Below are 11,299 nucleotides of genomic sequence, written 5' to 3' on the forward strand. Positions count from 1 at the left end.
CGTGAGGAAATCCACATTCCCGAGAAATGTATTTCGAAAAATGTGACCTAACCTATATTGATCTGGTTTTGCCTTCGCGGGTTGGAAGGTTAGACAGGCAGTCGCTTCTGTAGAAAACCGACCTGTTAAATCTTCAGGATAGGTAAGCGGATATCGTGAAAAACGGGATAACGATTGGGAGATATAATAACCGTATTTTCCTATGGTAACAATAACAGCCGCGTAAAAATGGAGTAAAAATAACCTAATAGGTATGACGTATGGATGTCGAGTAAAACCACGTGAGGAACGTATTAGAATGGGGGTCGACTTCTGATAACTTGTGGCTGTGCATAGAACACTGAATTATGTATGACATTTTGTAACACTACCAAGTTGTAAGGAAACTCCGATGCATCCGGTAGGCCATCGGAAACAAATCACCTAATACGCATTCCAATTACCAAATGAGTGTAATGTCTTGATAATTTTCCGTCGATTTTCAGCTTAATAAACAGGAATCTGATGAAACAAATTATGAATATGTCTAAGCGAAGTAATTAAGTGATTACCAATGCAACTGAACGACATGTTACGAAAATGGCGCAGCAATACGTTCAAACTTATGCGAATAGTCAATAAGCGTGAAAAGCTGGAGGAAAAAGGATTAACTAATAGGACTCGGTGCGTATAAAACGGTGAAGCGACTGCACTGGACATCATACTGCTTCAACAGCTCAAGTGATAACGTTGATACTTTAATCAACCAAGCAAAATGTTCTTCTATGTTGCGGTAAGGAACTTGGCTTTTTGTAAATTAGCTTTAGTGTTCAGTGTATTCTTAGGTATGTAAGCCGTCTGGATTATGGACCACTAAGTGGTACGAACCGTGTATTCAGAAGCCACGCGGATTCCACTGCTTTCTTAGAGGTAAGTATGTGTTATCACGAGCAAAGTTGCGCGCATTTCGTACGTGTTTTTGGGACAACGGGAGCGTGCATAGTCTAGGAAGAATAAGGATTTTTCTTGCACATATAATGCATATCATGCATGGAACACTACTCAGCCTGCCTAATAAGTATAACATGTGCGACAGAACTTAACCTCTTATCTGCCGAGATACCAGACACAATAAATTTTACATTGTGTCTGGACGAGATCTGCGTTCCGGCATTCGGAAGGTAGATAAGTATGGATTTTAACAATTGGGTCGTGTTCAATATAAATTATGAAATTATGATAAATACTAAATACGAAAAAATTTTTTCCTTTTTCTATTTTTTAAGTTGATCTTTATGATGAATTTTAATCAAGAAAAAATTAATAAAAAGTTCAATTTTATCACGTTTTTCTATGACGTCACAGTGAAATTCTATAAGTAGGTAGTAATTTCGTGTTTTGACGTTTAGAAAAAAGTAACAATGCGAACTTTTTTCATAGATTACCACATTTCTGACGAATATTACTTATGTTTGTGAGACCCAGGACGTTTTAAAGAAAGGCCAGGTCAAGAGTACCTACTCTAAACCGGCAAACATGCATGAAGTCTTTGAGGAGAGTGGGAGAAGTGATAGTGATGTGTCAGAATCGTAGAAAGTGGTCTCTGCCTACCCCAACAGGAAATAGGCATGATGTATGTATTATGATAATTATGAACACGTGGAAACACCTACCTAATATTTTCTTCCTGTGTCCAGATTGCGTGCGTCCTAGGAGCGGCTGCCGCGGCCCCCTCCGGACTCGGACTGGGTGGCATAGCACCCATCGGAGTAGGAGTTGACAGTGTTGTGAGTATCCTTCTTCTTCTATCATCCGTGTGAGATAACCGACCTCAGTGCATATCAGGGTTATTCTTATTATTGCATCGCCTAAGGTTGACGTGGTAAGTATATTTACTTAAATAAGTTGTTTCTGTCATGTGGAGTGAACCGGGTGAGAGCCCTCAGCGCTCCCCATTTGTCCGGCCAAGTAATTAATGCCATCTGCGGTAAATCTACAATAAGTCACGTCAAAAAAAACGTCATGTGGGGTGAGTAGGTTAGGTATAAAAAATCCTAGTTTAAAGGTTTTTGTGCTTTACTTCATGCTCTCTCCACATAGTTAGGTGGATTTTCTTCGCTCACACGTTAGGTTGTGTGTTGTAGGCATTTAAAAAGACGTACTATGTTAATTCCAGTCGATACCTCGTTACAACTTCAATTACGCCGTGAGCGACCCGTCGACTGGCGACAACAAGGCTCAAACCGAAGTGCGCGACGGCGGAGTCGTCAAGGGCTCCTACTCGCTCGCCGAGCCCGACGGCACCATCCGCGTGGTAGACTACTCTGCCGACCCCGTGTCAGGGTTCAACGCTGTTGTGAAGCGAGTGGGCCCCGCCGCACACCCGCAACAGCTCATTGCCCCCGTTATAAGCAAACCCGTTCTCGCCGCCCCTATCGCCGCCGCCCCCGTCCTCGCCGCTCCCGTCGGACTCGGTATCGGCCTCGGAGGCATCGGCTATGGTAACATCGGCCTAGGCGGCTATGGACTCGGAGCCCTAGACGGACTCGGCGGTTATGGCCTCGGACTAGGAGGACTCGGCGGATGGAAACACTAATCGGGAGACCCCACCGAATAACGTTATCACGACCTATCGTGTTTTCGTGAACGCCAATCATTTCATAAGCGAAAACATCTATAGTGTAAGGAGCTTTAAGTAAAATAAATCCATTTACAGAATACTTCAGTTTATTTCTTAGACAATTTGTTGAAAGACAACACATAAGTTACTACACATTTATAAATAAAATACCACTGACACATTCATACTTAAATGCATTTAATATTTGAGCGGTTATTGCGTCCCTAAATATCGTATTCAATATTCAAATTCACCGACTTGACAGTTCGATTTGAGGTACATTTTTTAACACGCCATGGCCATGGCATACAAATTACTATGGAATGCATTTTAGACGTGTATCTGTCTTTTAATTCCATGCAAGAGATGTATATAGATTTAGGCTATCACGATTTAGTTATACAAAAAAACCTTTTATTTACCTATCTCTCAATTTGTCGCTAATGATAGACTAAAGCTTACTTTTTTGCATCGAATTATAAGACACTATTTTAACGCATCAGACCCAACGCCCGTTCTTCAATATTTACACATAATATTGGCTAGTACAGGAATAAGATTCGGAACGTGTAGTAAGTAGGTTGCCCCGATCAATGGTTGCAACGATCGCAAGTTGCTGCGATTACAGGTTGCAATAATTGTTGCTACGTTTGTAGGTTGGCATAGTCGCGTGTTGCTACGATCGCGGGTTGCTGCGATCGTAGGTTACTATGATCGCGGGTTGCCCTCGCCGAAGAGCCAGAGACACACGCGGTCCACTAAGTATGCAAACACCATGTCTGCGATCAGCACTTGCACTAAAATCAGCCGGTACTGGGAACAAACAATATTGTGACGTCAAAATATGGCACCTATTTAGCAAAAAATATATACGTGTGGGGTTTGTAAACTTTGGCAAATGGATACTAGCCCAACCATGTCTACTAATCCATAAAGGAACAGCTTGTCAATTCTGTTATATCATGAGGCGAGGCCTATTCCCAGCAATGAGATGTATATAGACTCTCTAATGTTATATAAAATGAAGGCCCAAATTTTTTATTACAGTTGACACAAATAATTAAAAAACAAATTTTATTTTCCAGACGAGATGAGGAGCTCGGTGGCGCAGCGGTAAACGCGCTCGGTCTGCGATTGTTGACGTAAAACAACTTTCGCAGAGGCCGGTCATAGGATGGGTGACCACAAAAAAAAAAGTTTTCATCTCGAGCTCCTCCGTGCTTCGGAAGGCACGGTAAGCCGTTGGTCCCGGCTGCATTAGCAGTCGTTAATAACCACCAATCCGCACTGGGCCCGCGTGGTGGTTTAAGGCCCGATCTCCCTATCCATCCATAGGGAAGGCCCGTGCCCCAACAGTGGGGACGTTTATGGGCTGATGATGATGATGATTTTCCAGACATTTTTTATCAACAAAGCGCATTCTGAAATGGTAGCATGGCGTCGGCTAAATGATGATACATAGATCGAAATAATTTCGCATGGACAGGAGGAGCACCCGGTGGTGTTATGGTTAACACGCTCGTCCCGTCTTGACAAGAGCTGCGATTTCAAGTCCCGTCTGAGTCTGAATTTTTTTCGATTTAAATGTTCTCTTTGGTAGCATGGAGTAACTAATATACTACGTACTAGTCATACTAGAAAAAATGCCAGTAAAACGGGCGCAAATGAAGCGCCGGTGGTAGGTATTTGAACTAACTATCAGTGTCATAATGATACGACATATTGTCACTAGGTGGCACTTATTTTCATATGACAGCTTATACGTTTAGCGACATCTAGGTATTCCATAGCGAAATAAAGTAATAACATACAACAGTCCCTGCCCGTACTACAAAAAAAAAGCGCCGGTGGCGAGCTTTGGTACTGAATCTAAAAGCTATGGAAGAGATAGTAAGTCATTATCTCCCTTGCGTTATCCCATTTTCACAGGGTCCGCTTACCTAACCTGAAGATTTGACAGAACCGGTTATTTACAAAAGCGACCGAAGGGAAAGCCAGCCCAATACAGCTTAGGTTAGGTTAGGTTCGAAATTCATTTCTCGGGTATATGGGTTGGTTGGGTAGCAGGAAGGGACAGTAAGAGATAGAACTAAATTAATCTAGACTTGCAATGACTGTTCATTAAAGGTCTTAGACATTATAAACGGTGGTAAACGAATACCAATATGTATACACTTTGAAACCATGTCACATTAACTTTTTTGACAAATTAAACCGTAAGTCTCATTAAATGTCAAATATGATAGTGCGGCAGGGTTCTAAAGTGAGTACATGATATTGCTCAAGACTTTACTCACGTCTGGCGGGAAGTAGACGATTTCGAACATGCTGGACAGCTCGGGGATGATGCCGGCTGCCAGCGCCAGTACTGCGCCGCCCGATATCATAATACTGTACAGAAGAGGCTTGTTGTCCCGGAGTCCTTCCATGAAGGGTTCGCCCTGGGGAGGAATAGACATCACAGGCTCAAAAAAGTAATGAAAATAAAAAAAATATAAACCGACGAAAATGTATCTAATAAAAAGTAAGAAATATATTGTTGAATAGAATGTACCCTGGTCATCTCTCTGGTATGCGACCTTGCTCGGCGGGTAATTTGCACAGGTTAAATACTGTTAAAGCTGCTTATTTTAATCAAAACAAAAAATAATATGCTTATTATGTATATTTTTTGGGACTCACCCTGTAGTTAATAGCGAAGGTAGATATCTGCAAAGCCATAGAAATGATGTACACAGTGCTGTTCAGAAGATCCGGTGCAAACTCCCGTTCTTCATCTTCCGCTAAATCCATGTCCAGTTTAGGCCTCGGGTCTCTGTAATGAAAGGAAAACAATACAAAATTGTAGATTTAAAGAAGTATTCTATCATATTAGGGAACGGGACAACATTTCGCTGAAAAATACATTTCTACGTGTTCCGTCAATAATGTGTGGTTTCAAAACTGGTTACGAAACGGTGATTAAAATTCTTCTTTCATAACTAGTCACAAAATTTTGGTTACGAACTTGGCTGAACAGCCCAAATAGGTAAGGTACTTTCTGCATGTTTTATTTTATCATGCATGTTAGTGCGTCTAGCCTGTCAGGAGAACGTATGAAGGCCTCGTGCTCCAAGTAGACGAGGCAGAGCACCGTCATTATCTCGACAGTACTTTCAATACTCAGTGGTCAAATACACCATATTAGAGCAAGTGGTTACATATATTAGGGCTGTACAAAACGCAGTGAATGTCTCACCTGCCGGGAGACCGTACGGTCGCCTCGTGCACCAAGTAGATGAGGCAGAGGAAGTGCACCGTAAACTGCGACAACACCGTCATTATGGTGTACACGTTGAAGATGTTCGGCAGTGGACGCTGCTTCGACAGCTGTTTCAATGGCTGCCGGAAAAGTTAGTGTCTTATTAGAGTCTTAAATAGCTGTATGGAGTAAGAGGGAGGGCGCGCGGATTGTGTCTCGCTCGCACTCAGATACGCGTTAAGCGGCACACTGTAAGAATGAGATGTTTCCTTCCTTTTACCATGTTGTAGTAGTGATACAAGACCAAAAATCACCTTGAAGTTGGTAATCCACCTCTTAACCAACACGATAGAAGTAGTGATAGAAACCTTTCTTCTTGAAAGTTTTATTGTGTGTGTAAGTTATCAGGATTATTGTATTGTAAAAAGGTAAACATTTTCACATACCTTAGACCTGGATATGAACAAGAAACAGGAAGCAAGCAGCAAACTCTGCAGTGTTGCTTGCGTATCACTGAACTTTATGCCGTCGAGATAGAGCACAGATTGGCTGTACGCCAAGATCAGAGCGTTCAGAGCTAGGATCTTGAACATTTGCAGCGTGGTAACCAGCGTGCAGCGGCCTTGCTTGATAATGTGGCAGACTGGAAGCACAAAATTACAAAAAAATACAAAAGTGCAAGGACATTGCAGTTGTACCACGGGTCTGGAGGGAAAATTTCGTCCGTCAAAATTTTCATTTAATTCGTTCAGTGGTTTTTGCGTGATGCGCGAACAAATCCCGGAATAGTTACAGTTTTGTTATAATATGTATCATAAAATATACCAACATGAATTTCAAGTCATCTTCTAACAACAAACAAAGGCTACAGATAATGCACTCACTACAGAGTATACTAGACAGCCGACTCGTGAACGGCGCAGCGACACTGGCGTCGCCGAGCCTCACGAGTTGCGGCTGGTCTTCTTCTTCCATCTTCTTGATGGCGCGGCGCAGGTTCGCGGCGGCTTCAGCCCGCGTCTGGGCGCGTGTGTCCCCTCGCACCGCGGGAGGCCGACGCTCCGGCTCAACGGGACGGTCCTCACGCTGCCTCTCGCGCAGACGCTCCGGGGCATTCGCTAATATTGCTACTCCAACCTGGAAGATTTTTGACCACAATGTCAACTGATGAGTAAGTGGTTTCATCATCAGATTGATGGTTATTAACGACTGCTAATGCAGCCGGGACCAACGGCTTAACGTGCCATCCGAAGCACGGAGGAGACCAAGATGAAACCTTTTTTTTGTGGTCACCCATTCTGTGACCGGCCTTTGCGAAAGTTACTTAACTTCAACAATCGCAGACCGAGCGCGTTTACCGCTGCGCCACCGAGCTCCTCATAAGTAAGTAAGTGGTTTATTAAATGCCTATTCAGTCTATTTTCGATATTTAAAAAGTCAATCAAACATTTTTAATTCAAAGGTAGCATTAGCAGAGAACTCTATATAATCTACCACCATAGTAACATGGTTATAGAATGTTTATAGCTGAGGAAAATAAATGTTTGCTTTATCTGACTCTGAACAATGCCAAGTTAGGCTGCAAATTGTTAATTGTCTTCAGTTGAGATGGACACCTCCACTAACCTGAACTTAAGTAGTCCATATTACCCTCTCAGATTAATAAGGCACACCTTTGTAAACGTGATTTAGTGTAAAGTGTGTAGGTATAGTTCAATATTTTTATGTCTTAAACTGAAATAATATTTCAGATACTTACATCCGCATGTTTCAATGCCCCGACGTCATTTGTTCCATCTCCACACATCAAAGTCGTATGCCCCAGAGACTTCAGCGTCACTATGACAAACTCCTTCTGTTTTGGCGCAAATCTAGCGTACACTTTAATATACGGCATCAAGTCTATCAAAAACTTATGATGATGCTCATTCAAATACGTTAAACCTTCACCAGTTATACACAAGTCAAACTTATTAGTTAGTTCATTTGCAGTTTTATATGGTTTTACTGGAAGATCAAATGTTTCGTCAATCGACTTCCATCCCCATTTCTCACTTTCTTGCGTCAGTATGAGCACTTCAGGTTTCGAAGTAAACTTTAGTTCTTTAGCTACGTGGCACGCTGTCAGTGGGTTGTCACCAGTTATCATTACGACGGAATGTGAAGCATTTACTATCTCAGCTATTGCCCTCTTCGAATCACTCTTCAATGGGCAAGATATGATCACAAATCCAACAAACGTCAAATCAGACTCGATATCCTCTCTCGACAAGTCCCTTATTTCTTGTGAACTTAATTTACCTAAATTCCTGTATCCCAAAGCAAGCACTCTTGCGCCTCTTCTCGACAATGTCAAATAAACATGGTCGTAATGACTAGGGACCTCTTTCAGCATGGTTTTGATAGTCTCAGGCGCACCCTTCACGCTACTGATGTAGTGCGTCTCCATAAAACCGCGCTCGTTTATCTGATAGCCCGCTATAACAGACATCCTTTTAAGAGCACTTGCAAAATGATTTCTATGAACAATTTTCAAGCCTGGTGACTTCCCTTTCTTTGGCACCACTGCATCTCCTTTTGTAAGATTCCACTCTGCTGCTTTCAGGGTCGCTTTTTCCAGAGGATCACCAACAATCCCATCATCAAGTTGGACTAAAGAATGACAAGATGCCAAAACTTGAATGGTCTCCATAGGAGCTTCACTAAGAGGAATCACAGAAGCATCTTTATGATCTCCTATACCAGCTACACCCTCTACCACCAGATTATCACTTGTCAATGTACCAGTCTTATCAAAGCAGCAAATTTGAACCTTACCAGCAAAAGGTATCCTGAAGGGTTCTGTACAAAATACCGCTAATTTTGACAATGACAATAATGATGTGTTAACAGCCAGTGACAACTCAATTGGAAGTTCTGGAGGCACAACAGACGTCAAAATCAAAGTACATTCCAAAAATAGTTTATATCTGTTTCTTTCTGGATCTTCACATCCTTTAATCCAAACATACCCAGCCGCCGCAATAGCGAATATCAATAAAAACAATATAAAACCGAATGTTTCAAGATTATTGGCAGTAACTCTCTTAACACCAAACAAAATAGTCCTCAACAATTTACCCTGTGATGTGTTGAACCCATTACGAATGACATAACCAACACAGCCATTGTCTGGTGCTTTCAGGCCAGATGACACATTTTTACCAGGAGATGAGTGTTGTACTATTTTGGTTCCACCAAAAAGCATGTGAAGTTTACCGTCACCCTCTGGATCAAGATTTTGGGTAAGACTCTTTTCATTGTCAAGTGGCTCTTTCATTTGTGGAACACTTTCACCTGTCAACATAGATTCATCAACTATGCAAGACCCTCTTAGTAGCACAATGTCACAGGGGACAAGGTTTTCATTGACGGAGCGTGTGAGGGATACAATATCTCCAGGCACAAGTTGATCACTCATAATTTGCCGCCACCGTCTACTTCTGTACACATTTATATTGTACGGTTTGTTACCCATTTTCCTGATCTCGGACATGTTTCTCAGTTGCTGTTGGACTAATGTACACTCAAACATGACAAGCATCACGAGAGTAAATATTGAATAGTACCAATACTTGTCAAGGCACCACAGGGCAACGCAAAAGACTTGAAACACAAAGAAGGGAGCTGTGGCTCTCTCCTTGAAGAGTTCCATGAATTCTGGTACAACCTAAAATCAGACAAAAATATTAGACAGAATGTTCAAAAGTTTAAACTTTAAGATTGCAATTGGAACTTTCAAAAAAATAACAACTCATTTTTCAATGCACTGTCGCCGCGCACGGCTCGATTTATATCGAGGGCTTAGGCCGATAGCCGTTCGACGTCTATATATGTAGATAGCATTCACTGTGATTATTGGCCTCAATATAATTGGCGCCGCGCGCGGTGCAGTTGTCACGCAGACCCTGCTGCACTTATATAACTCTTTACCCACCATAACCATTTCATTTTTCCCAAATTCCTTTTCTGCAGCTTCTATAGCTTCATCATCTCCGTACCCCTTAGATTCCATATACTCTTCATAAGATTTGTTGACAGGGAATACAACTGTGTGGAATGTTTTCTTATCCCAGTCATATGCATACTTGCTTTTTTGAAACATGAACCAAACATCTGGATTGAGGCTGTCCCTTTTTGCAGACTGAAATACACACAAATATGAGGTAAAGTTACCAACAGTAAAAGCTGTAGGCATAGATAGGGGGGTATGCTTATTACCTTTGTGTGATGCAGTTTAACAATTTCAGAGAAGCCATTGTTAGAAGTTGGAACTACTTTCACTATTTCAGCTTGTATAGGATCTTTAACCTGAAACATGCATGGAATGAGAGGTTATAATTAGCATATCATACAGTTTTTAATATTGTTAAAATAGAAAAATGACTTACCGCTGAAAACGAAAGGAAACAATGAATGTGAACACTCCAATAACAGCACAGACATATCAATATTTGTATGATAGCAACCACAGCGACCGTCACAAATCCAGCTTCGAAGTTTTCCTCGAAACCATATACGAATATCCATGAATAAAACACTACCGGGTAAATTATCAAAAATGGTAATATAGTCCCTTGCAGAACCAGTGGCACCGGCTTGAAAAGCTGTGTATATTGCACTAAATCGTCTAGTGACGACTGCATCTTAGTTAACACCAGAATACGAAGAAATGATACCTTCCCGACTGCTACTGGTAATTATATCTATATTTAGTTATTTAATAAGTAAGTGAATATCATTGAACATTTTTCTTTTTTATAATTCAATAAGGATCAAATGTATTCCGATAATTTTGCAATTTGCTCGAAAAATTGACAGACGGTGTGAATGACATGACAGGAAGATATGGGGGAGGGGGATGGAAGGAGGACGTGCGTGGAGGGAGTAGGCAAGAAGATGATCACATCACGTGAGAGCGAAAGAGAAAAAGCTACGAGTATGCGTGTCACGTTCAATTCGGTTAACTCAGAAAAATTTGAAATTAAACAATCTTGTCTTACTTAATAGCGGTCTACACAACATTACAATATTTTAGGGTACAGTTATTGCTACTAAATCGCTTTTCTCTACGTAGCATCATATAAGAACAAGACACCGGAAAATTTATATATAAAATATTTTTATTCCGGTATTTCTAAACGAAGCAACGTAGATGCGTAGAATGAGGTGTCATTTTAGTGTTCGGATTTCGCATTTAATATACTTTTTTTTTTTGTTTTTTCGGCGGGAAACGGGAACGGGACAGTTGCTTTCTTCATTGAGTAATCTAAATAATTAATACGAAGTGGTGTTTTGTGGTTAATGATCGCATTAAGTTAGTCGGAAGACATTCGCGAGTGTTATTATATTGGAGTATTCAATAAACAAAGTGTATCTGCCTATTTTCGCTTCGTGCCGGGAAGCCGCTTCATAACTCA

The 11,299-nt window shown here is 41.3% G+C and overlaps 2 protein-coding genes across 2 annotated transcripts; one reads left to right on the forward strand and one right to left on the reverse strand.

Annotated features, from left to right (window-relative positions):
• Positions 1–570: 570 nt before the first annotated feature.
• Positions 571–2,658, forward strand: LOC126367075 (adult-specific cuticular protein ACP-20-like). Its single transcript, XM_050010515.1, has 3 exons — positions 571–772; positions 1,677–1,766; positions 2,156–2,658. The coding sequence occupies exons 1-3, from the start codon at positions 755–757 to the stop codon at positions 2,573–2,575; spliced, it is 528 nt and encodes a 175-aa protein (XP_049866472.1). The 5' UTR covers positions 571–754; the 3' UTR covers positions 2,576–2,658.
• A 30-nt stretch (positions 2,659–2,688) lies between these two features.
• LOC126369414 (endoplasmic reticulum transmembrane helix translocase) lies at positions 2,689–10,722 on the reverse strand. Its single transcript, XM_050014218.1, has 10 exons — positions 10,271–10,722; positions 10,101–10,190; positions 9,817–10,023; positions 7,600–9,549; positions 6,725–6,977; positions 6,287–6,483; positions 5,838–5,980; positions 5,282–5,414; positions 4,897–5,040; positions 2,689–3,412 (listed from the first exon to the last, which is right to left on the reverse strand). The coding sequence occupies exons 1-10, from the start codon at positions 10,523–10,525 to the stop codon at positions 3,308–3,310; spliced, it is 3,477 nt and encodes a 1,158-aa protein (XP_049870175.1). The 5' UTR covers positions 10,526–10,722; the 3' UTR covers positions 2,689–3,307.
• Positions 10,723–11,299: the final 577 nt, after the last annotated feature.

The sequence above is a fragment of the Pectinophora gossypiella genome, chromosome 1, assembly GCF_024362695.1.
Source record: "Pectinophora gossypiella chromosome 1, ilPecGoss1.1, whole genome shotgun sequence".
In the NCBI taxonomy this organism is placed as follows: Eukaryota; Metazoa; Arthropoda; class Insecta; order Lepidoptera; family Gelechiidae; genus Pectinophora; species Pectinophora gossypiella.

Bases quoted from the DNA above. Each gene is read 5' to 3' on its own strand.
- LOC126369414 (XM_050014218.1), bottom strand. From the start codon at position 10,525: ATGCAGTCGTCACTAGACGATTTAGTGCAATATACACAGCTTTTCAAG. The intron at 5,981-6,286 runs GTATGTGAAAAT...CTTTTCCGGCAG, and splicing joins TGTTCATATCCAGGTCTAAG to CCATTGAAACAGCTGTCGAA. The intron at 3,413-4,896 runs GTGAGTAAAGTC...GTTTGTTCCCAG, and splicing joins TCGTCTACTTCCCGCCAGAC to TACCGGCTGATTTTAGTGCA.
- LOC126367075 (XM_050010515.1), top strand. The intron at 1,767-2,155 runs GTGAGTATCCTT...TGTTAATTCCAG, and splicing joins GAGTAGGAGTTGACAGTGTT to TCGATACCTCGTTACAACTT.